Source organism: Cyanistes caeruleus, chromosome 6 (assembly GCF_971803275.1).
Source record: "Cyanistes caeruleus chromosome 6, bCyaCae1.hap1.1, whole genome shotgun sequence".
NCBI classification, from domain to species: domain Eukaryota; kingdom Metazoa; phylum Chordata; class Aves; order Passeriformes; family Paridae; genus Cyanistes; species Cyanistes caeruleus.
In genome coordinates, this window is record NC_141706.1 from 52,375,797 (window position 1) to 52,400,363 (window position 24,567).

The 24,567-nt window shown below is 40.0% G+C and overlaps 1 protein-coding gene and 1 long non-coding RNA gene across 5 annotated transcripts in view; one reads left to right on the plus strand and one right to left on the minus strand.

Moving 5' to 3' along the window:
* Window positions 1–17,078, minus strand: part of TTC7B (tetratricopeptide repeat domain 7B) — a 121,614-nt gene extending 104,536 nt beyond the window's left edge. For 2 of the 4 annotated variants that reach the window (XM_086893017.1, XM_086893021.1), the window contains exon 1: window positions 15,643–15,910. In XM_086893017.1, the coding sequence (XP_086749143.1) occupies window positions 15,643–15,763 (121 nt within the window). In that variant the 5' untranslated portion in view covers window positions 15,764–15,910. Of the gene's footprint in view, window positions 1–15,642; window positions 15,911–16,728 lie in introns of those variants that run through there. The other 2 variants (XM_086893019.1, XM_086893020.1) reach the window with 2 other exon arrangements.
* On the plus strand, window positions 16,023–16,239 carry LOC111929892 (uncharacterized). The gene is made up of 2 exons (XR_002864903.2): window positions 16,023–16,095; window positions 16,207–16,239. It is a non-coding gene; the product is annotated as an uncharacterized LOC111929892 (long non-coding RNA).
* Window positions 17,079–24,567: the final 7,489 nt, after the last annotated feature.

Genomic DNA, 24,567 nt, shown 5'->3' on the forward strand with positions numbered 1-24,567 from the left:
GTTGTCTACTCAACATTTCCCTTGTTGCAGTTTTTGTCCATTGACTGACCACTGTCTCCATACAGTCAGTCACTTCTCATCAAAAGCTGTCTGGTTGGTTTGTCCTTGATAAACCCATGCCAACTGATCCCAACCACCTCCTTATCCTACCAGGACATACTTCCTAATCTTCTCAGAGCCTAATGTTAGCCCTGATCAGCCTCCAGTCCCTGGACCCTCCTTGCAAATGGACGTGTGCAGCTTTTTCTAGTCACCAAGAATCATTCTGCATCACAAGGACCTTCAAAAAAGTGTCCATGCAATGGCCATGGCCAGCTCTTTCACACTGACACAATCCACCAGGCTCTCAGAGGCTTTCATTCCCCTTTGCACAACACAGTAGGGCATAATGCTTCATTTCATCATTTCATTATTTCCATCAAATAGAGTTATTTCCATCAATATCAACATATTTTATGCAAGCTCTGATACATACACTAAAAAGCATAAATGGTACAGACAATTGTAGGTGCAATAAGTAAACTTTCCAAAAAAACCAAAATGCTACAATGATTTTTTTTTTTAAATTTCTAAAGATACTCAGTATCTATTTTGTTGCCGTCTGTTTTCTGCTTATTCTTTCTTTTCCTTCAAACAGAAACCATAGCAATTTCGCTCTGAGAATCAGGCCTTTTGATATTGTTTTCACAATTTCTAGCCACTTTCCCAGGAAAGTAACTATAAACATAGGTGTTTATACATTCCATTAAAAATATGCCTTTTGATGGATGTTTTTCACAGCCAGTGTGGTTGGGAAGGTGGTAACCTAACTATCCAATCCCTGGTCGTTGTCGAAAACCTATAAATACTGAAAGAACAAATAAACATTCTTCTTCTTTCCTCACACTTCAAGCTGTGTCTGTGTCCAACAGATACGTTTCGTGTCCAACAGTAACATAGCATAATTGATAAAAAACAACAGCTTGTGTAGCTTCACCTTCAAGCTGCAAACTAAACAAGAATTTAGAGCGATCACATCTAAACAAGGTATTTCAGCCTAAATCTTCTTTGTAACAGACTGACTCCAAATCCCACATTTCATTACCATAGCCACAGTACTATTACAAACAAATAGAAAAATCAGTTATTATTACAATCAGTTATTATTACAACATTACTCTGCTCAAAGATAGCTTTAGCATAACACTCTGGAAGACTTCACTTTATGCAATTATTCCATCTCTCTGGAAATCAAAGACTTTAAACTGCATGCACAGAAAAGGCACTTGATTTTGTACACCAAGGCAGGTTCATTTCGTTCAAGGAGTTTAACATGGGCTGTGTGAAAGGCTCTCAGAGATCAGAAGCCTGCTCCAAACTTGCAATACTGAACTTCAGTTCACTGTATGTACTTAATTGCCTTTCAAAGACTCAGTCACTGGATGGTCCTTTCAGGACATGTATTTTACTCATAATATTCAGAAGACTCCAGAGTCTGTTCTGAGTAAACAATATTTAGAAGGGGCTTTAACAAACAGGAGTGGACCTTGAAAATAATACTTCAGGTCAGCATGGTAATGTTCCACTTGGGAGAAGAACAATGAAAATTAATTTTGCTAATTGTATTTTTAAAGCTAAGAGGCAACTTTAAAAAAGGATTAATATATGTCATACTGGTTACTTTATGTTTTAAGGGATTTGCAAGTTGATACTTTGGTTTTGATGAGTACAAATCAGAGAGAAAGTATTTAATTTAACAAGTAACATTTTTTTCCTTTTATTCCGTTTAATGCTTCACTGAGCAAACTCCATTTCCAAAGAAGGTTGAGGAAACAAGATTGTCAAACACAGCAAGGAATCTAAATGACACTCTAAAATAAGAGCTTTGGTTCAGGAGCTGAAATACTACCAAGGCTGTTTACAATGAAAAGAGTGAGGTCTACCATTGACTTTCTTTAACATTTCAAATAGAAGAACTTCAGAAGTGCCAAAGTAAAGATTATCGTATGTATCTTTCCCTCACATATGCAACCCTTCAAGTAGGTCCTAAAAATGGTTCTGGTCCACACTCTTGTAACAAGCATTTCTTTAATTAAGTTAAATACTGTAGATCTATCTCTATGGAAAAAGAGGTAAGAACTGTACTGTTGAGGTAAGAACAGCTATACAACAGCACCAGCTGCCAGATATGTTTTGTTTATATAAACTGCAAAATTGTCAAGGAAGCATGTGAAACAACTAGTTTGGATTCTTACAACACACGAGCCAAAGAACAGGTCAGACACCAAATAAAAAGAAAATAAACCTCTCACTACTAGGTATGAAAATGCATACCTTGAGGCATGAGGATTTGTAAAACAAAGTGGTGAAATAATTTCTATTACTAATGGGGAAAAGACACCAAACAACACCACTGGCACATGCAAGAGCAAAGTGTAGCCATATCAACTGCACCACAGAAAAGGAAGGCTAGATTTAGAAGACCCAATTCTCACCCACTTGTGGAGCAGTAATAGAACAAGACAGGGAGAGACACAGTTCTAGCACTCTGCAGAAAGTTTGTAAGATTATTCCTCTCATATACACAGTAGAATTTCTCACACTGGTGAAAGGAAGAGAAGAGAAAGAAGCCACCTCTGGAAAATTTAATTTATCTTCTCTCTCCCTTCCCCCTCTCATCTTCCCCCCTTCACCCTAAGATAAGTTTCACCTCTCTAATAATGACTTGAAAACTTTAGAAATTTGATGTTTCTAAAGACAGGACATAAGCAAGAACAAAGCCTTAAGTTCAAGCTGGCACATACTCCAAAATTATCCAGGCAACTTAACATGAGAATCACAATAATCTACAGGACCCAGGTATTTTGTTCCCATCCTTGATGCAGGTCAGAGAAGCTAATGATCCACACAGTGGCTAGAGATAGTCACAGTGCAGCAACATGTATTTCCCATACCTCCCTTCAAAGGAAAGGTGGGAGAGGAGAAAATAGCAGCTGCAACTTACACACAGATCTGACCCAGCAGCAAAACAAAAGCTGCTCTTCTAGGTCATTCATACACAGCACAGCTCACCCTTTCCCTGATCTACAGCCACTGCTGTAGATCATGAGACACAGCACTGTGAGAGAGGCAGGGGGAGAGTTACTGTCAGACTGGCTTTCATCACAGAAGTGCTGCACTGGTGCAGCTGCTGTTGACACTTGAAAACAACAGGTCACAGACTGCAAACCATAAAAGCCAATTCTGCAAAACAGAATTTTCTTATGTACTGAGTCACTAATCTACTAAGTCAATCAGGGCCTGATATCATGAAGAAAATTTTTAATCAAATTATTACTGAGTGAGTATTTTATTAACAAAGCATTGGCTTTATGTGTGTGAACCATTCTGCACCAGTAAGAACATTCAGTCGTGCTTGTAACAAAATTCCAATTACATGGACATTTCTAAAGGAAACCATTTATGAAGCCATAGCTCTAGCAGAATTTTTCATTAGTTATAGCTATCCCTTAAGACATATTGAAATAATATAAGAACTGTCTGAGAAGAAATTGCTTTTCATTTACTTCCAGCACAGTATGAGTGATCTAGATGATATTCTTCTGTGAAACCCTTTATAGAGACAGGACTAAACAGTGTGAAGTTGATAGCCTGAAGTTTAGTATTCCTTCAGCCAGTCTAAATAGATGTTTCAGAAGAAAAACTCTTCAACAACAGTTTCAATATCATGAAAACCAGTATCCCACTCTTAGAAAAATGACACGGTTATGGTTCAGTATAAAACTCTTGATTAAAGGAAAGACTCCCTCTTATTCACCTACTTCTCTGCTGAAGAATTCATCAGCAACAATTACTTGGCAGATTTAGGGGTTATTTGATGACTTGTATTTCAACTGCATTGCAGAACCATTTTAGAGAAGAACAGCCTAACTTGCCCATCCCTTTCTGCAGCATCACAGTATCACTGAAAAAATCCACCTGATTAATAGGATGTCCTCCATCTATAATCAAAGACAACTCTGAGCACCTTGGAACTCCAAGACAAACTCAGTTATTCTTTAGGTGGAAGTCCCATTTCTCTTAGCACACAAAGGAAAAACAAAAACTACAGACACTTCATGTAAACTGCTTTCTTCCAGCTTAGAGAAAGCTTACACATTTGTACAGAATGGCTTGAGAAGAGCCTTGTGTACATGATGATCTCTCTTTGCAATATGGATCAATATTAATCATCTTCAAAGTAAGAATATAGGCTGGCATAAATAGGGGATAGGGAAAAACACATGATGATATGTCTTTGTAAAATAGTCTCCAAAAATATAATGATGAAATCTGCTTTGCTACTTTATTTTTAATATCTGTTTTTTGAAGCAAATTCTTCACCACAGTATCAGGATCTGAGGCAGTTACAGAAAAACAGAATTAAAATAGAGGATTAGTCTTCATTTATCCTTGGTCAAGAATGATGAAGATTACTTATAATGTTAATACTTACTTAGGTTAAAACCATGGTCTATCTTGAACCATCACGTGCTAAAATACAGAATGGTCATCCTTCTGATGAATGCTACCACAACCTCCAGGCACTTGTGGAAGAACCCAGAGGTTATTAGCAGGCTGGGTGAGAGGAATATCGAGCTCTAAATTCCTTTCTAAAAGTAAGATTAGGGAGAAGGAGAGAGAAAGTAAAGAATGGCAACTTTGCTGACAGCTAAAATAAAGCATAGCTGAATAAAGATTAGAAGCTGTCTCTTGCCTTCAGAATTCACTCCAAGAAGTGACTTTAAAAGTTTATTCAATTTCAGCATACACCAAAATAGGTTCCTAGTGAATGATTGCATGGTCTCAATAGAACTAAGGAACCTGCTTGCTACCTGTTGTTCTGTGGGGCACCAAATAACTGCTTTGGTAAAATGTTACTTTTCCTGTGGTGGTTCAACAGTCTCAGATAAAAATCAAAGCAAAACACTGAAGCTTGTCTAGATCATGACTACAATATATGTGGTTTCTCAAGTGTTCCTAATATTAATGCAGAAAAGGTAAATTTTTAAGGGTCTGACAATACGTTTTTCAGAAGGAGATACTTGGATGGTAAAATAGAAACACACCTCTATAACAACCACTATCACATCTAAGGCAACAACTATCAACAACCCTGACCCTGTTATCAAGTCTCCATGCACCAGATGTTTCTCTTGATTAAACATCCATATCATGCTGCTGTGGTACGCTGGCAAGAATACACATGATCTGTGCTAACAACAATTGTTACATGTTATTTATGGAGCCTCCCTCAACAGGTCAATATCTACAGCAAGAAGGAGTATGGAGAAAAATGCTCTTTCTTCTTTATATGCCAAATGGCATAGATTAAAATAAATATTTTCAGTATTTCATTTTCCTTCCTCTGAATTACACAGCTGCAAGAAAAAAAGTGCATAATTAGGATAAAATCTACCATGATGATTTAAGCAAAGAGATTCAACCTCAGACTCAGGCCCTGGGGATCTGAATTTGAATAGGATGTATTTAGGAATATGAAATACAGAGTAAAATACCTACAGAATCTGACTGGCCAAACAAACTTTAATCTTTCCTTGTAAGCAAGCAGATAAATCTAGAAGCATGTTGTATCATATGTTGTATCATTTCACCCAATCTTCACCAGAATCTTAAATATTTCAGGTAACTTTAGATTCTTAAAAAGCACAACTGTCCAAATGCCTAAAGATCGTGGTTATCATTAGCCTCAAAGTAAGATGCTGCATGAGGTAAGATTAATTAAATGAAGCATGGAGTTGTAAGAATAGAAGACACTGCTACTTCAACTGTTCTGCCCTGGAGTACAGAAAGAAAAAAAATTAAAAACTGAAATCCTAACTCAGGACTATTTTAAAAAATAAAAAAAAAAAAAAATCAGGGTAGGAAAGGGACAAGGGGCAAAGAGGACAAGTATGAGATTTCCAGGATCCTAAAGGGACCATACACTGAGAATTCCAGGAAGCTGAGATTTGCTTTGTAAACTCCCTTCTGGTGCTTCAAGCCTTCCCAGAGTGAAACTAGCTTGGGACTGAGAAAACAAACTATTCCTACTCAATCCCTAAAACTCTAAGTCTTTCTTAAGGTAAAACTGGAGACTCAGAGTACCTGAAGGGCTGCATGCTGCAGCATTTTATGATGATTTTCCCCTCAGACATGCTATAACATTGTGGAATATCATTATGTCCAAATTAAAAAAAGGGGTGAGGGGAAACAAACAAACCTACAAACCTAGGGAATTTTATCAAGGAGTGGTATGCAGCAAGAAGGATCCCAAAGGGGTCAATTGCCCTATATAGTAACCAAAGATTTCAGAGTGGGGTTTCTGTAAAACAGCTGAAAACAAGATAAATCTTGTAGCCTACCACAGAACATTTATTAAGAAGGCCATTTGAAAATTGAGCTTTCTTCCAGAGGATGATCTGGAAATCCTGTATCGAGAATTGATTTCATATTCATCTGGCAGAAAAAGCATGAAACGTTTTTTACCCAGGAACAAGTTGACTACGCACTTAAAGCAGACATTTGCTTTGTTCACAATGTATCAAACAGTGAGTAAGAGCATTGGCTTGAAGAGGAATATCAGTACAAGTCTCCAAATATTCATTCAACTTAGTGCTCAGCAATCAGTAAATCTGGACCAGGAGCTACTTAAATCAAAGTGAATGCTAAAACTACTCTTAGATTTCTACAAGGTTTACATTAAAAACAAGAAAAACAATATACATATATACAGATGTCACTTATGATTGCATCACTGACTACTTAGTAGCAAGAATTCACAGCATCAGAGGATGGCAGAGGTCGGAAGGGATCTCTGAAGATCATCTAGTCCAACACCCCTGGTCCAAGCAAGATCAACTAGAACAGGTTGTCCAGGATCTTGTCCAGCCAGGTCTCTGGAGACAGCAGAAAAGTATCCAGAGAATATGTGCAGCCCAATAAGCACTGCTGGTAGAAAGGTTGCACACTAATGCAGATGTTACACATGTAAAACCAGAAGCAGGAAACACAGAGTCAGCTGTTCAAAGAAATTTAATTTTATTCACTAACACCTTTAATTATACACAGTCATCCATTTCTCTGCCTCTTAAGTACACAGTGGGCACAGCACCTTTTTACTGTGCTGCTATATTGTATCTACACCATTTTCCTGCCTAACAGCCAAAACTTGCTTTGAAGAAAAATAATGCAGACTTTCCAATCTATTTATGCATAGGCAAATTTACTTTCAAAGTACCACTACTACTGAAATTTATTTTATGATGACACATATCAAGAACAGAAAACTGCTTCAAACTATTTTTTTTTTTGTATTCAAGCTTACCAAATTTTGTGAAATGTTGAGGCCATCAGAACAGTAAATAATCAAGCTGGGGCAGTAATAATGCTCACAATGATTCACATCTGCAATACTGTCAGGCTTACAGTTGAATAAAATTTGGCCCATTCAGTCAAATGCAATGTAAAATGAAGAAATAAGAATGCTTGTCATACCCAAGACTGGGAAACACAAACTGTGGGAAACAGGAGCACCATCATCTTTGAGTGTTTAACTGGAAACAATTCTATCAAGCACACTGAGGAAGAAGGATCAAAATTTAACTTCTTCCCATCTATGTTTTGTTTAGGTTACAAAGATCAAAGAGTGACTGGGAAAACAGGAAAAGCACATGCTCTGATAGTTAGAAATTCATTCCAATCTTGCTTCTTGCCATGATTTATCTCCCAAAGGACAAAACAGTTTTCCTGTTGCTACTAACAACAAAAAAATATGATAGACTATTAGAAGGAAGGCAAAAACTAAGCCATGTCTTAAAGACAGTAGTTCCTGTCCATTCTTTACCAAACAGCTATATTGCAGCACAGTGCAAATTTGAGAGATGATAACAATGGAATCCAACTTTCGTTGTCACAAAAAGATAAAGAAAATTATTGACAAAAGAAAAAAATTACTAATTAATTGCCAGATCAGAAGAGAAGCATTTTTCATCTTTGGGGTGACCCAAAGCTCAGATGAAAGGACATAGATGAGCCTCTCTTCCTCAGAAGGCAAGATCTTGCTGTTCCCTACCATTTACAATCTTCTCCTCCTAGCTTCCCAGGTCCACCTGGGAAGCCTTAAGTAAATTCTTGAAAGGTAGTACCCTACATTTGTCAGTCTCAGAGACAATTGCCTCAGGTACATAACTACCAGTGTTAAGACAGAAAGTACCTTTTGGCAACTTGGTTGGTTGCTGCTTTGGTGGGGCTCATTTTTTTGTGGTGTGTTTTTTGTTTTGTTTTTATTCTACCACCTGTTCTAAAAACAACAGGTCCTATTCTGCCTTTCCTTAAACCCAGCTCTAATGCAGTCCCATTAAAGCCTTGATAAATGCACACCATTTTCTTCCCATTAAGGTAAATAGACTGCAATTAAATAGTAAAAAGAAAAACAGAAGCGTAGCTGCAAGCTAAGCCCACACAAATCTGAGTTTGATATAAGGCATACTTAAAAGATGAGCTACAACTTGTTCACATAATTAACTGCAGAAAAATACGGGAGGGTCTGTAAGCTGTTGGTGTTTTCATATCTTGGTTCCCTTTGAAAAAGTTTTATGGAGATAAACCAAGTTATTGGTCTCAGGTGAACTGCATTCAAAGTTCTGTAAGTAAAAGGGATTTCTCAGCCACTTTTTGTTAAAGAAGCACAGTTTACAACTCTAGATAATATGAGATTATAGTAAAGGATTTCAGCTTACACATACAGATTCTGAGTGGAATCATACCAATCACACACAGGTCATCAGTGGGGTGGGAACTTGCAGAAACTCATGCAACACCTTATGAAGTAACTCCTGAGCAACTGGTAACATCACTGATCAGAGCAGCTACTAAAATCTGCCACTATGCATTCTGCCACACATTTACTAACACCAGAGAAATGTCCAGATTCAGCATCTTCCTCCACAGCCTGGAGCAGAGATCAAATGCTCTCCAATTATTAAAGGTCTGGCTACCCACCTCACACTATTAGCCAGACATCATTACTTCCTCCAATTTATCTCAGCGTCCTGCCACTTTGCTCTTTACAAAGTTATTATCTTCAGTCAGATATCTTATCTTATTATCAGCTCAAATTAAACAGCATTCAGTGCAGAGAAAACTGTGAAGAACTGAACCATTAAAATCTAAGATTTTATTCTTAAAAAGACAGAATGTCTTTTTGTGGGGAGGAGGAATGGCCTCGATTTGGTAGGGAAGGAGAGTGGCTACCCCTATTGGGTACAGCTAAGGACCTTCTGCCCCCCTTCTTTACTACCATGCAACTCAAACCCAAACAAAAGTGGTATCAATGATCCTGAGTTATTACTAATGAATTTATTCCCCTATAGGGAAGTTAATCCTAACCTTTAACCCTTGAAGTTAGTTTAAAGGAACTGAGAGCAGCTACAATACAGATATATACCCGTATCTATTCACAGGTAAATCTCGCTACCATTTCTTGTAACTTTTAAACAGGCAAAAGTGCAATCAACACAACATTACTATATGAAACATCCAAGTTCTAAAATAATTACATTCATAATATATAGAAATATCCTTATAAATGTAAGCAATTATAAGCTCCAAATATAAAAAATACTTAGTTCATTCCACTAAGACCAACTACATTCTTCCTAACAGTTCCCCTCACCTTTGCCCTCCACTGGCTGCTGCTACTGTTCATTTTTCACCAGCTGTTGGACTACTCAGAACCCTGTGGGAGGCAAATGAGCTTGGCAAGCCAGCAGACACAGCAGGCCCCAAAACAAGAAGCAGAGTTTTCTGCTGGCCAAGCACAGTAATTCCCACCTCTGGTGTTCATCTACACAAGGGAGAGGTCAGGAACACATAACCAGGAGAAGCTGCATAGAGAAGAAGCAGCTTGATTAAAGGCAAGAACTTATGTATTACTCTGTATAATAGCAGCGAGGCGTTGGACCAGCTTGGTTACTTGTGAAGTTACATGCTAGCATTTTCTATTCCAGATGAACATGCAGTGTGAGTACAAGCAGACAATCCACATCATCACTTACACTGTTGTAACACCTCTGGCTATCTGAAGAAACAAAGCTGTCAGTCAAAAATAAGAAAACACATCTAAGTACTGTCACCACCCTTGCTTTTCATTCAGAAAAATGTTTGTCCTTAGTAAGCTTGTTCTGTAAATGTGACAGTGAATGCAAGAGGAAAACAATTAAGATAACAAATTAAGAGAGTCCACCACTTCTACTTTTGTGGACATGCCAAAAGGCATGTCACATGGTCTAAAAACTTTTCTGGTAGAGATGTCAATATCTTAGGAAAGATTTGCATATAAAAATCACTCTACAAACTGTATGTATGAAACCAAACAAATTTGGTAAACACCTTCTAAGTAGGGCATGAGTCCTAAGAGGTTTAGAAATCCCTTGTTTACTCTGAGGATAAGCTTTAACCATACATCTGAGGTCTTTTCTTTCACAAGGCTGCAAAACAGATGAAAACTGATAAGATGTTCCTATATTTAGGTCCTACTTATATCAAGATAAGAGAGCAGCATAGAAAGTGACAAACAAAATTAGACATGTAAAATAATTCATAATCTTTTGGGTTTGCTTCTCTGCTCCTAACTCCTCTCTGTTCCATTACTCTGCCAGGCTAAATGTGAGGATGGGTCTAATAGAAGACAATAGAAACAAGGTATTGAGAGGAAAGGCAGTCAGAGAAGAGATCCCAAACAACACAAATCAAGCAGAAATGGGATTGCAAAAGTAGTAAGATATTCACTAAGTAAAAAAACCATTGTGTTACAATGTTGGTGTATCTCCATGAGCAAACTTGATACCTGTAGCTAATGTTCTATTTTCATGGCAATGTCACAATGTCTCACTAGTGTATAGATCCCTGAACTTCCTGGGCATGCATTCTCTCCCCACAGTAATGCAATATTTCACACTGGCTAAGGTTTCTACTGAATACATCATTCTACCTCATTTGAACTATAAAAATTCACCCCCTCAGTGCTTTTCCAGACAGAGCCATACATCTCACTGACCTTGAGCAAGGTCACAATCCAATTACAGCAACAATGAATGGCCGGAAACACCCATGGAAATTCATGGATCCTTTATTTTATCCATTCAACTGGCTACTGAACCAACCTAAGGTTTCCTCATTTTGTTTCCAAAGGAAGGAAATAAAACATGAGAATACTGATGTCCTGAAAATGCCCTGAGCAGATACAACTTTCATACTGAAGCCCATTGTACACACTTCCTATGAGATGCTACTGTTTCATCAAAAATACATTATAGCCTTGCAATCAGCTTTGCAATGTGATTGTTAGCTTCCAATTGTATTTCTTAGTTGTCAGAGCACTTTAAAATACATTCAGATTAGTCTCAGATATTCCGCATTTAGCATTTCAACCTCTTCCAATACTCTGTGAGCAAGCAGAAGCATCCACTAACTGTCATGACCATGCTTCACCATCATGCTGTTCATTTGCAACGTTAGACAAAATCCAACCAGCAACGAAAATTTCTTCAGTTCATTTTCTTAGAAGGAACCTTTTAAAGTTAGTTAAAGCAGTTTGGAACACTCATAAAGTTTCATTAGTGAAAACCACTCTAAGATTTTATTTCTAACAACTAGGGTTTTTTTCTCAGTTCCATTCAAGAGGTGATACTCAGGATGCGAACACTGAACACTTAAGGACAGCACTGAACAGGCTACAGACTATCCAAGGCCTGCATCTTTGTGACCTTCAGGGCAGCACGTGATTTCTTTACCAGCTGCTACAGCTGTTGAAAATGCTGCTGTACTGGTTATAACCTGCAAGATGCTGGCAGCAGAGGGGCTGCAGGAGTATCTCCAGTGGGAAAAGGCCAGGGGTTGCCCTGCCCCAGGCCCAGCTGGATCTAACAGTACCACAGCCAGAGACAGCTGAGCTTCTCAGCACAACTGACAATACCTCTGGCAAAGTGTATTTAAGAAAGGGCAGAAAATGCCACAGAACAAAATAGAACAAAAGGAGTGAAAAATGGCAGAAAAAACAACATCAAGGTCAGAGAAGGAGAGGGACAGAGTTTCTCCATAGTGAGTGCCAGAAAAGGGACCCAAGGGATGTGCCAGAGAGGGCTCAAGCCAGGTAGATATTCCCTGAAGGAACTGTACCACGTGGAGAGCCTATTCCAAAGCAGGACCACTGTCAGTGGGGAGCTTCTGGGAAAAGCCAGAGCAGAGGAAAAACCTAAGGAAGGAGCAGCAGGAATACAGTATCTTGCACCGTGACCCCTTTACCCCCAACACCACATGGGGAGTGGCACAGGAGTCTGGGGCAGAGGAGTGAAGCTCATCCTGGGAAAGGGGAGGAAAAAAGTGTTACTTTCATGTCTGTCTTTCTGTTTTAGTATCCGACTCTATTTTAACTGGCAACAAATTAAACTCAATTACCCCAAATCAAACCTATTTTTGCCTAGCAGTAACTAGTAAGTGATCTCCTTATCTTTATTGGAAGCTACAGTCTTATCCTACTTTTTGCCCTGCCCCTGTAAGGAAAGGGAGAGACTGAGCAGCTGGGTGGGCATGTGGTATTAGCCAAGGCTAACTCAGCACCCTGCACATAACAGTTTTAACCCAATCTTTTAGCAGAATGCTGATGAAGCAGGAGCCCAAACCAAGATTTGTGTTACATGGCATGAATCTCATTACCGCTGCTGAGTCCTGGCTCTGAAGTAGAGAAATATAATACATACAGGCTAAGTGGCTAACAAATCTGAGTCAGGTTAAACACCTTTTTTTCATCCATCTGTATATTTATCCATTGTGAAAAGCAATGCAAATCACAGGCTTGATAAAGAATACACATTTTCTATAATCCAAATTGTGACTATTACATTCAGAATAGCAGAAGTTGTGACCAATTCATCCATGTATCTCTTCTCTCTTTTTCTTAAAGCCCAGCAAGCTCAGAAAGGCTTTCAGAAGCAAGCCATCAGACACATAAATTTGTTCTAGTATCATTTTTATGCATACAAAATCCTACCTAAACTGTCATTTATATTTGATCCACTGCCAGGTTTTATACACAGACTCCTATTAGGGAGTAGATAGGATCCATCAGCAGAACTAAACAGAATAAACAATATAATAATCAAGCCCACTCAAAATACTGCACCTCTCAAGTGCTGCATTTCATCAGAAGTACATACTATTGCCTTGTGTATCCACACAGACCCTTGTCCCAGGAGTTGTCATTGCTGTTTCTTCCTTCATCTTATGCAGGCTGCAAGCTTCAAGAGACGGCCATTTGCTAATGCAAAACAGCCCAAATAATAATCTGGACCATTAAACTTTTTATCAAATTGTCTAATCTCCAGTTCCAAAAAGGACCTGTAACTGAGTCCTAGTAAAATAAGTCTATTATTTTGCAATAGTACAAGATTGAAGAGATTACCAGAGAGCTTCCCCAGAGGATTCATTCCCATTTGTGTTCAAAGAGCAATAAACACTATTCTAGCAATATTGAAATGTTTAAATTCTGTTAAATTCTCTGTTAATTCTCTGTTAAAATGCTCCAGCATTCAAGAGTTGAAGCCAATTCCCTACATACCAATACATGGTCAGAATGAAGATCCTCTTCCCTTTCCCTCTTACCCATGCATTTAAATCATTCCTACAACATATTCTTACACATTCAACCAAAAAAACAGATTTTTGTTATCCATTCCCAAGTCAAAATTGAACATCAGTGCAGAGGGATTCCCTTCAAGGTACTGAACTTTTAAGTTAATTGTTTCAGATTAAGTAACAACAGGGACATGCATCAAAGCGCCTTTCAGCTCACATCTCTCTTCATGGGTGGAACAGAGGCACTGCCTCTCCTTGGTAGTCTCACTAGCTGATAACCTTGGCCTGCAACCTGTTAGGTACACCTGGATCTGGAACACAAATTTTCAGTTTTCAACATTCTCAACAGCAGCTGAAGGCATTTCATTAAATTACTGTGTTACACTACTGTGTAATTCCAATACAGAAGAAGAGGCCCATATGATCACTTAATTTCCTGTTTATGTTCTTAGCCAGACTTGGAAGTCATGCACATTGACTTAATCCTTGATGTACTGTCAAAAAGAGATAAAATCTGCATATGATACTTTCCCATGTTTTAAAGATCAGGAAATGTTTCAATAATTTGTATTTTGACTGGTACAGAATCTAGAAGATGCCTTCATAGGAAAGTGAAGTGAACTTTACACTGAAGTGTAAAGTTATGCAGATTGTATAATCTCTGATATGCTTCAGCTAGGTAAAACATACACAGGTTTGAGAAATTTTAGTCAAATTGTCATTAGCATCTCCTGCCTAGCTCTTCCTAGCTCTCCCTGCCTGAAACACCTAAGTACATCTTGAGACATCATGAAGATCATGCTTCCCAACTAGACTGCATAAACCTATTTGCCTTTGCTTGTAGTGATCTCTAACTAACTCACTGTCTATCACTCAATGATGCGTGTCCTGAAATTAAACATACCCTCCATCTTTTCACTCATGTTTCTTTTTAGCTAGCACAACACCAATGTCAGGAACACCACACAGTTGTTCTTAATGCCAACAGCGTTGGCCTTAAGTAATGTAAATGTTATTTACTACCCATTTATTTTTAAATTCTTTTATCTTCTTTGAGTCAGGCTTTTTCTCTTTTATTTCTATTTCTGTAGAGCTGAATCATGCAGTTTTCTTTCTCATCAAGCATGCAAAGCTATCATTGCTTTCACAACAAACTTCCAGTGATGTCAATGTTATGCCTCATCCTCTCTGTCAACTTATCATCTCTGAATTCATCCCAAGTCCTGTCTTTGCAGACTTAATTGCTCTCTGAAAAGACCTCCAGGTCCACTTCAAGCAGATGAGTGAGCCCAGAGGCACACACTATCCCCATATTTTTTGTCACACAGAATTAAGGCATCCATGTCAAAGAGAACTTCCCTGTATCTCCCTCATTCATTACATACTTCCACGCCTCAGAATGAAGCATTGCTTCTCACCTCCTGCAGTTAAACATACAGAAGTTTGTGACATTAGAATTAAGAGAACAAGCAAAATATTTCTAGTTTTTACAACAAAACAAATTAAGCTGCACTATACTGCTGAGGTTTGCTATTAAGAGAAAGGACGGAAGCCTTCATACGACATTCTGTGCACAGATACTCTGGCAGTCACAGAGGCAGAAGGACACTTCGGGCTTTATGCACACTGTCAGCATGTGCGTCTGCAAACTGCAGCGCTAGTGATAAACAGCGAGCTGCCCCGGGCCGTGAACGCGCAGGGCCGCACTGCCGGCCAGCCGGAGCGCGGCCCCCGGGCTCCGCGGGGCTCCTCAGGCGGGCGCCCCGGCCCCGCGCCCGCGGGCGGTGTGCGCGGCCCCTCCGCGCGGGGCCGGGCCCGGGCCGCCTCCCGCCTCCCTCCGCGCCGCTCCCGCCCGGCCGGGCCGCCCCGACCCGCTGCCCGCCCCTCCCGCCGCCGGCGCCGCCGCCCCCCCGGGCTCCGCAGGCCCCTCTCGCCGGCCCGCCCGGCTGCACCTGCCGGGCCCCCGCCGCCGCCCGCCCCGCGCCGCACCGTTCGCGATGAGCTTGGCCGAGAGCTGCTTGACGAGCTCGGGAATCCGCTCCCACTGGCACTCCGAGCGGCACCGCTCGAGCTCCGTCTCCAGCCGCGAGCCCCCCTTCCTAGTGGCCATGGTCGGGCCGAGGGGCCCCGGCGGGGGAAGGGGCCGGGGCGGCGGGCAGGGGGAGGCGGGGACGGGCGGCGGCGGCCCCGGGAGCGGCGGAACTCGAGCGCCGCGGCCGCGCCGCGCTGGCGGCCCCGGGAGCGCCGGGAGCAGCGCCCCCTGGCGGCTGCGCGCGGCGGGGCGGGGCCAGCGGCGGGGCCTGGCGGGGAGCGCGGCCCGGGCTGAGGGGCTGAGGGGCCGCTCCGGCCGCGCTCGCCAGCGCTGCCCGGGCACCCGCGGGAGGCGTAGGGACAGCAGGAGGAGAAAGCGAGTCTTCTAGTGCGGCCGCCGCGCCGCTGAAGGTGCCGCTGTTAGCGGGCCGCTACCTCGGGCAGCGGCAGGAACTGCCCCTTCAGAAGCCGCTCACACGTGGGGTGCGGATGGCACGTTCAGCTGATTCTGTTCCTCCACAGGCCAGCGATGACCACACACCGCCACCCCTCTGCTACACTTTCCCCTTCCACAAAAGCTAACGCAAAATTAGTTCCTGCCCGTCTCTGGTCACCCCTTCGCCCACCGTGAAAGCGTTGGTGCACGCTCGCTCGAGGGGTTTCAGTCGAATGACTGAAATGTCAGTCTAATGACGGCTCCCTGCCGCCGCAGCAGCAGCTCACACACCGGAGCCCAGCACGGACACCCGCTCGGGACTCACCTGCGCCTCAGCCAAAAACCAGAGGGAAAGAAAGGTACAAAGATTATGCCCCATGTTTTGAGAAAATAAATGCATTTGCAACCTTTGGCTAGAATAAAAACACTAGCTAAAACAATTCCAGTGCTACTGTGTATTTTTATCAAGCACTACATCACGCATACACGTCACACCAATTCCACAAACTTACACACACCTTGGAAAGCTGCAGCCATGACTGATTTTCACTGAAAAAGCAGCAAAAAAATTTAGTTGGGGGAAAAAAATCTCACAAATTGCTACTTACTTTTCACAAAGTAAGGATACAGTCGATTGACAAAAGAACAGGTTTTGCAGAGATACGGTGTAGCTACATGCAGCATTAATTAAAATGATTCCAGTGCCTCGCTGCACATCCTTGGGTCATAGTAAGACTAGTACAAGTACAATTAATTATTTTCATCCACGGAAATGAGAAGTCAGTGAAGCCACAGGAACTTGGGTGAGTTTGTGAGGATGACTGTCACAGATGATGGAGATTCAAAAAGCAGGCTGGATGCAATTTTTGCTTTTACATGCATTGCACTCTTCTGGATCTAGCACATATCAGTCCTCAGAAATTACAAGTTCACAAATTCAGAAGTTGTATTTGGGCACATGTGAAACTACTGGCTGTTCTATAAATAGATCTGTTAAACGTAAACATGACATTGCCCGTGGACATTGGGAGAGCTGTTCACACAAGAGAATTTCTAAACAATTTTCTGGTTCATGTGTATTCACATATACTAGGAACAGGTGCTTTCTCAAGTTTTGCTTGGTTTTGATCATCAGCTGAAACATGAGAAACAGCATGCATTTTTTTTAAAGATCTGAAGTTTCCATCAAATCACTAATTGACCAGGAACAGACCCAGGCTTATACAACTGAATGGTTGCTAGTGTGCTCCCCAGCTATATCCTCAATGTAAAAAATACTACTTCCAACAAATCTTGTTTTGTTTCCATCATCCTTAGACCATCACAGCTATCCCAACTCCATGACAGGCATGAAATGTCTTGTTCAGTGTTTCAAGTAGTTTACTTCTCATTCACATTGTTATTAAAAGTATAACAATGCAAAATTCAGATACTGTAATTTGCCTTTTAGTCAAGTTACTTTTATAGCACCTTCAGGTTACAGTCCCATTTTAAACAAAATATTCTTCAGATTTTACAAGTGAAATGAAATGGTAGCAGAACATTACAGTGTTTTAAAAATACAATGGAATACTGGGGTATTGGAGAGAGGATTTAATAATGTAACAAAATCAAAAGGAGAAATAAATAATAAAGCATTTTTTTGTGTACATGATTTTTCAGAAGGTCCAGTCCAATCAAACTGATTATAACACGTTTTTTTTTATTGGGGAGAAAAGATAAATTAAAAATTAGGGAAGAAAATAATAATAATTCAAAATGTTTGATATTATAACTAGTAGTTCTTTTACAGATAAGACTATGAAAACTAAAATTTCAACTTTCTAAAAGAGCTAATTTGCCTATAAAGATTATTCATATTGATTCACGACAATTCTAACACATTTTGTTAGCACTGAGCAAATCATTTCACTAAAAGCTACCAGCAATAGTATTAAAATATTTACATTACAGCACATCAGGCTTATTATCTCAACAGATCCTATTTATGAAGTGAGACAGCTATGCAAAAGGAATTAGCACATTTTGAAATGCTTAGGAAATCTGCTTTAATATTAGTGAAACTTCCCTACACCCAAGACTGCTCTGAAAAGCAGTGACCCATAATGGAATACAATAATATAGTTGGAATGAATAGCATAAAGGTAATAAAGAAGCATGATCCTGCATATTTTGTCAGATGTCCCTTATTTTTTTCAACCTTAAACAAAGTGTTGTTTTCTAGAAATGGCCTATTTATTACACTGTAGGGGCAGACCAAAGTATACATGTGCTTGCCTAGAAACAGTCTGCTTATAAGGTGAGGCTGCTGGCTAGCAAATATAGAGAGATACCTAGTCTGTGAGAAGGAGGGAAATTCAAAATGCAGGAAAAGTAACTAAGATGTATTGGTCAATCATTTTGCCTTATGCCATCTCTCCCACTCCAGTCCCCCCAAACACAGGGAGAAGTAGTGGATTGTTCAGTGCAATTTCATGCACTGGATGAAGTGAATGGAGCTTGGTCCATTCTTAATAAGAATTAAAGCCTTTCACTTGACAGCTATGCACTGTGGTGGTTTGACCCTGGCTGGATGCCAGGTACTCCCCAAAGCCACATGATCATTCCCCTCCATGAGTGGGCAGGAAGAGAAAATATAACAGAAGGTTCAGGAGTTGAGATAAGGACAGGCAGAAATCACTCACTGATTACTCAAAACTCAGTTTGCAGATATTAATTGAATTTATTACCAACCAAAATCAGACCAGGATAATAAGAAAAAAAAATTAAATAATAAAAATACCTCCCCCACACACCCTTCCCTCTTTCCTGGGCTCTATGTCCTCCCCGCCAGCAGCACAGGCAGACAGGGAACAGGGTTTACAGTCAGTTCATCACCTGCTGTTTCTGCCACTGCTCAGGGAGAGGAGTCCTTCCCCTGCTCCAGTGTGAAGTCTTTCCCATGAGGGACAGTTCCCCATGATCTTCTCCAGTGTGAGTCCTTCCCATGGCTACAGTTCTGCATGAACTGCTGCAGTGTAGGTTCCTTTACATAGGATGCAGCCCTTCAGGAACACACTGCTCCAGTTTTGGTCGTCCATGGGGTCACAAGTCCTGCCAGTAAATCCTCCCTAATATGGGCTTATCTCTCCATAGGTCTGTAGGTCTCTGTCAGGAGCGTGTTCCTATGGGTTCACAGCCTTTCTCTGGGCATCCATCTGCTCCAGGTGGATCTCCACTCCCCCACTGACCTCCGTGGGCTGCAGGGGCACAGCTGCCTCACCATGGGCTGCACCAGGGGCTGCAGGGGAACCTCAGCTTTGGTGTCTGGAGCACCTCCTGCCCCTCCTTCTGCACTGACCTTGGCTCCTACAGAGCTGCATCTACCACACATTCTCACTCCTCTCTTCCTGGTTGCAATTACATCTGTGCAATTACATTTTTTCCTTCTCAAATATGGAATCACAGAGGCTTTACTATCGTCTCGGACAAACTCACTCTTGGCCAGCGGTGGGTCCACCCTGGAGCCAACTGATATTGGCTTTGTCAGATGTGAGGGAAACTTCAACAGCTTCTCATACAAGTCATTCTGCAGTGTCCCCTCCACTACCAAAACCTGGCCACACAAACCCAATACACACACTGATATGGTACTCTTATATTTGTCATAACTTGAATATAAACCTGATAAAGAAACTTTCTGCACTAGTACTCCACACAGATATATAAGGAATAGGTGTGATGGGCCTTTAAATGGGTGACAATGTTAAAGTTAGAGAATATAAACTGACTTAAATAAAGTAGCACTTTAATCTCTGATAAGATATTAAACATTCTATAAAAAGGAATTAGAAAAAACAAATCAAAATGTACTTGCATATATAAAGGCAACATATGAAAATGGAATGCTCAAAACCCAGAGGAGAGGAAAAAACCTCCTGCAGGCAAACTTACAGGGTCAATGGGTTTTTTATTCCAGACTGAAATTTTGGCTCCTTAGACAAACACTATTCATCACTGAATGGCGGGGAAGGATCCAAGATTAACAGCCAGCTTGTTTCAAACATCAGTGATGCTTAATGGCCAGTGTTGCTTCACTGTTTAAAGAAAAAGTGTTCAATATGCAAGTTTACCTACTACTCTGGTTTTAGCTTAGCACACTAACCAGTGGTATGCTGTTTTTCTTTTCCAAAAGGTTTGTCTGAAACTGCTAGTCATAATGCTGGTTATTAAAATTGTTTTTCTACCTATAGTATACATGAGAGAAAGAAAACATTTTTGAGGGAAATATGATGCTACAGAAGACAGAATAAAAGTCCTTTTTTTTTATATCCATAGTAAAATAAAATAAAAAATAAACATTTAAAATATTTTCATCAGCACAAATGGTAATTTTACCAATCTTTTACCTTTCAATTAAAATCAACATTGCAATGCCTATTAGAATGTTAAATACATTCCTACATAAATAAATCAATACATAAATAAATCTCCTTCAAGAGATGCAGTTCAAATACTATTTGTATTTTAAGGCAATCACAATCAACTCTTACTATGGTCTGCTATTTTCTCAAATGTGAAGTGCAAAACCTCTCAGGCCAAAACTCATTAGTGTGATAATTAATTTCTCTACTGTGAATAGCAAAGCTCATAACCATTACAGAAACAAAACTTACTGGAACTGAAGTCTTTTTCTTTTCAGTTAGTGCAACTTTTTTAGTGAAAGGAGGCAACTACAACAGTTCTCCATTCCTACTGAAGTCAGTAATCTCTATGAAATTGAGGACAGGCCATATGAAAATTGTTTGAGGAAATAATTTCACAGTGAAATCTGTCTCCTTTTTGAGAGTATAAACATGATGCTTAACAGGAAGTGAGACCAAACTGTATTTACTAAACCAACAGTCTGACAACAATTCCATTATAAAACCTGCCACCCTGCCTCATAGCAAGAAGAGAGTCATGTAAAAAGTGAAATAAACTTTATCAAATTATTTCAAGGTTTTGTACTTAGATGAGTTTATTTTCTTATAGATAAAATAGTTACATCTGCAAATGTACATTATCTTGTAAACCATTAAGCCCTTATGCCTGTTTGAAAGTTAAAATCATACACAAAGCAGTTCAAGAAAACATAGGAACCTGAAAAGCTTTCCTCAAAATGGACTTCTGATTTTGTAGTCTGTTGCTTTCAAAGTGGTTCAGCTCATACTGCACTTGTGAGATATTGGGCAATTGATACTGAAAATGGAATGCATGCCTGCACAATCAGGGAAACAGATTTGTTTACTATTTTATTAAATCCCTTGATGTTAATTCACAGTATTTAATAAATGACAGGGGCTAGCAGTCATTGATACTGATTGCCTGAACCTAAAGTTTAATTACTAAATATGCTAAAAAAAAAAGTCAGACTCCAAAAGAAGCCCTTTCCAAGCCCACTCATGTGAAATGGGAGCCAGCACTGCTACCCTACATTAACACGTAGTAAGAAACAGGAAGTGAAATGGGAAGAAAAATGCCATAGTTTGCTGTTTCTCGTTTTTATTGTGTTATTGTAAAACATTTCAGTCTTGTTCAAAGATCTAAGGATTTCAGATAAATACTCTGGCTACTTTTAAGTTCAGGGAAAAGACAGGGAAGGGTCTAATCATGGGTCTTTCACTGTGCTACTCGCCTATTTCCTGCTCTGTTTCAAACTGGCATCCAACACTGCTCATAGGGAAGCAGGTGAAGAGGGACACTGCACTGTCTTTGCACAATAACAAAACTTACACAGTTCAGCTAAATTCTAGATGTGACCCAGGTTGTAGCTTAATCTTTAGCTTAAACTAAAAAAAGAAAATCTTCCTAGACAAATTGAACCTCAGAGGCAAAGACATTTTCCTATTCTTTTGACTTACTTATGAAAAGTTTCTGGAATAATATTATGGATTTTTTTAAAACAGTAATCATGTGCTTTTAGAAAGATACAACGGCTTTTCACTTTATTAGGCCTCTACTATTCAAAACCGAAAACTAGACATTTACCATTTTTTATTATCCCTTAAGGGTAAAAACGAAATACAATGTCATTCTGCATTCAAACCTGTAGCCTGTTGCAGTCAGCGATAGTTAAACTATTTGCCAGCTCCATTGCCAGACCACCAGAGGGAGTCGAAAGCTACATTTAACTTCGGAAAATTTCTAAACCTTTAGGTAGCTTCAAACATTGAGAGAAAACACTGGATGTTGTGAGTACTATGACAAATGGCTAAGAAAGTTGCCGAGAACAATGAATAATTTTAGCAACATCATCAGTTCATTACTATCCAGAAGCAAGAAAAACGTTGGTAACAAAGGAGTGCTCAGCAACTATTTTTGTTCTGTGTTTAGAAAGAATGAAAAATCATGCATTTAAATTAGATGTTTCAATTATGTTAATACATGAGTGAAGTCTTTAAAAGATCAGCAGATCCAGTATTAGTACAAAATAGTTTTAAACAAAGAGTGGCTCCCCTGGGGCTCATCACGTGCCTTTGAACAGGTCATGGAACACCAGGGGCATCCTGAGGACACTGGGCTGGTGCCCATATGCCAAAGGAAGGTGGAAGACAGTGGGAGAACACAGTCTGCTCAGCCTGATATGACCCTAAGAGAAAATCTGCATACAAGGCTTTGTTATTATGTTCCAAAAGCAAGGTCCTTAGCAGAGAGGGGAGAAGGAAACTTTCTAGGATCAACTGGGGAAAATTCCAAGAGATCCATACTCCTACTAGTCAGAAACACTATGAAGTGGACCCAGTAGCACAAGTGTGAGCTGCTATTTCTGCATAGCAAATATGAGTTCAGAGACCTGACCAGTCACCGCCATAACAACTGGAAAAACAAAAAAAAATATTTGCTTTACGTATTGAAAATTGAATATTATGTAAATAAAATAGCATTTAAAACGAGAGTAACACAGAAAACAAAACAGAACAAAAAGCTGAGACCTGTTCCAAATACAGTTATATAAGAAAGCAGAATTTCTAGAAGTTATCACAATAACTATTTGGTTAAATACCAAAGAGGCAGCAGATTCTTCCAGTCCTGATGTCTCCAAAACAAGACTGGATGATTTTCAGGCAACATGACTTGGTCAAACAGAAGTTAATTGTCTAGAAACAACTGATTTATGTTTGATACAGGATGTCAGGAAATCACAGACAATTCCCTGAAATCCTTGCTGCATTGTGCAGTGGCCTACAAAACACCAGCCATCACCAAGACTACTGAGGACAAAGCAGCCAGCATCATTCTACCACAGTGTAGCCCATATATAGGCACAGTTACACATTTTCCTCCAAGCCCAAGCTCCTGACAGCACTGGAGATCAGTAATAGCTTAAATACTATCAGGCTGTCTTAGAGACTTGTTCAGATACTTTTCCCTGCTGCCAGATATGTCATACATAATGCAACAGCAAATAAAATCCCTACTTCTTACCAATAAAACTGCCTTCACCTGCGAATCATCTGCCTAGCATTCAGATGCTTGGGTTATTTTTTCACATTTTTCTGCAAGGAGAGTTCCCAGTACACACAACTTCAAGAGTCAGATGAACAATGGATATGCAGACCACCAGCTACCACAGGGAATACCCATGCTATTGCTCTGCACTGTGCACAGGAATCCAAGGCTGACTTGTTAGCAATAACAGGATGTACTTCTCCATATTGCTTTGCATTAACTTTGAAGCCACCACAGTGTTTAACAACAGCAAATGCAGAGCAACAAAAAACCCCCCAAAAAATCTCGTCCCATTTTGAACATCATAGCCTGAAGAAGAAAATAGGCTGCTGAGGATCAGAACCATCATTACAGTTATCATTCCAACATAGCAGAAGAGTCTGATTTGCCAACTGTTGATCATGCCCTGGTGGTTAACAGGACTTGCAAATAAGGAAAAGTACTTCCAAGACAGAAGCCAAACAACAGATTTTCCTAAAACCAGTGGCTCTGACAGGACTGGCCAACAGGCTGGGCTTATCATCCTTCAAATAAGCATGGTTAGGCTTTAACAGCTCTAGAGACAGGAGTATTCACCTGTCATCTGGTTCCACTAGTCTTCCACAAGTCCTGAGCAGTCTACCAGAACACAGCTTTCCTGTATTTTCTCCACCACTGTATTCACAAAATTATCCTTTCTTCTAATAGTACCTTTCCCCATCAAATTCAGAATCATCCTCTGGACTCACTCCAACAATCCTCATTAATTTTCTGAATATTGGCCAAAATAAACCAATTCAATTACTTCTCTTGCTTTTTGATAAACTTCCATCACAAGGTTTTGCACTTTGTTGACATGACAAAGAATTTTAAAGAGGTGTGTATGTGTCAAAATGAAAATTTCATTGTAATCTGTTGATAACTTGCATTAAGAAAATAAGGAAATCAAAGTCCACAATGCTATATTTGCCATTTGAAAATGGCACTGTTTCCAAGAA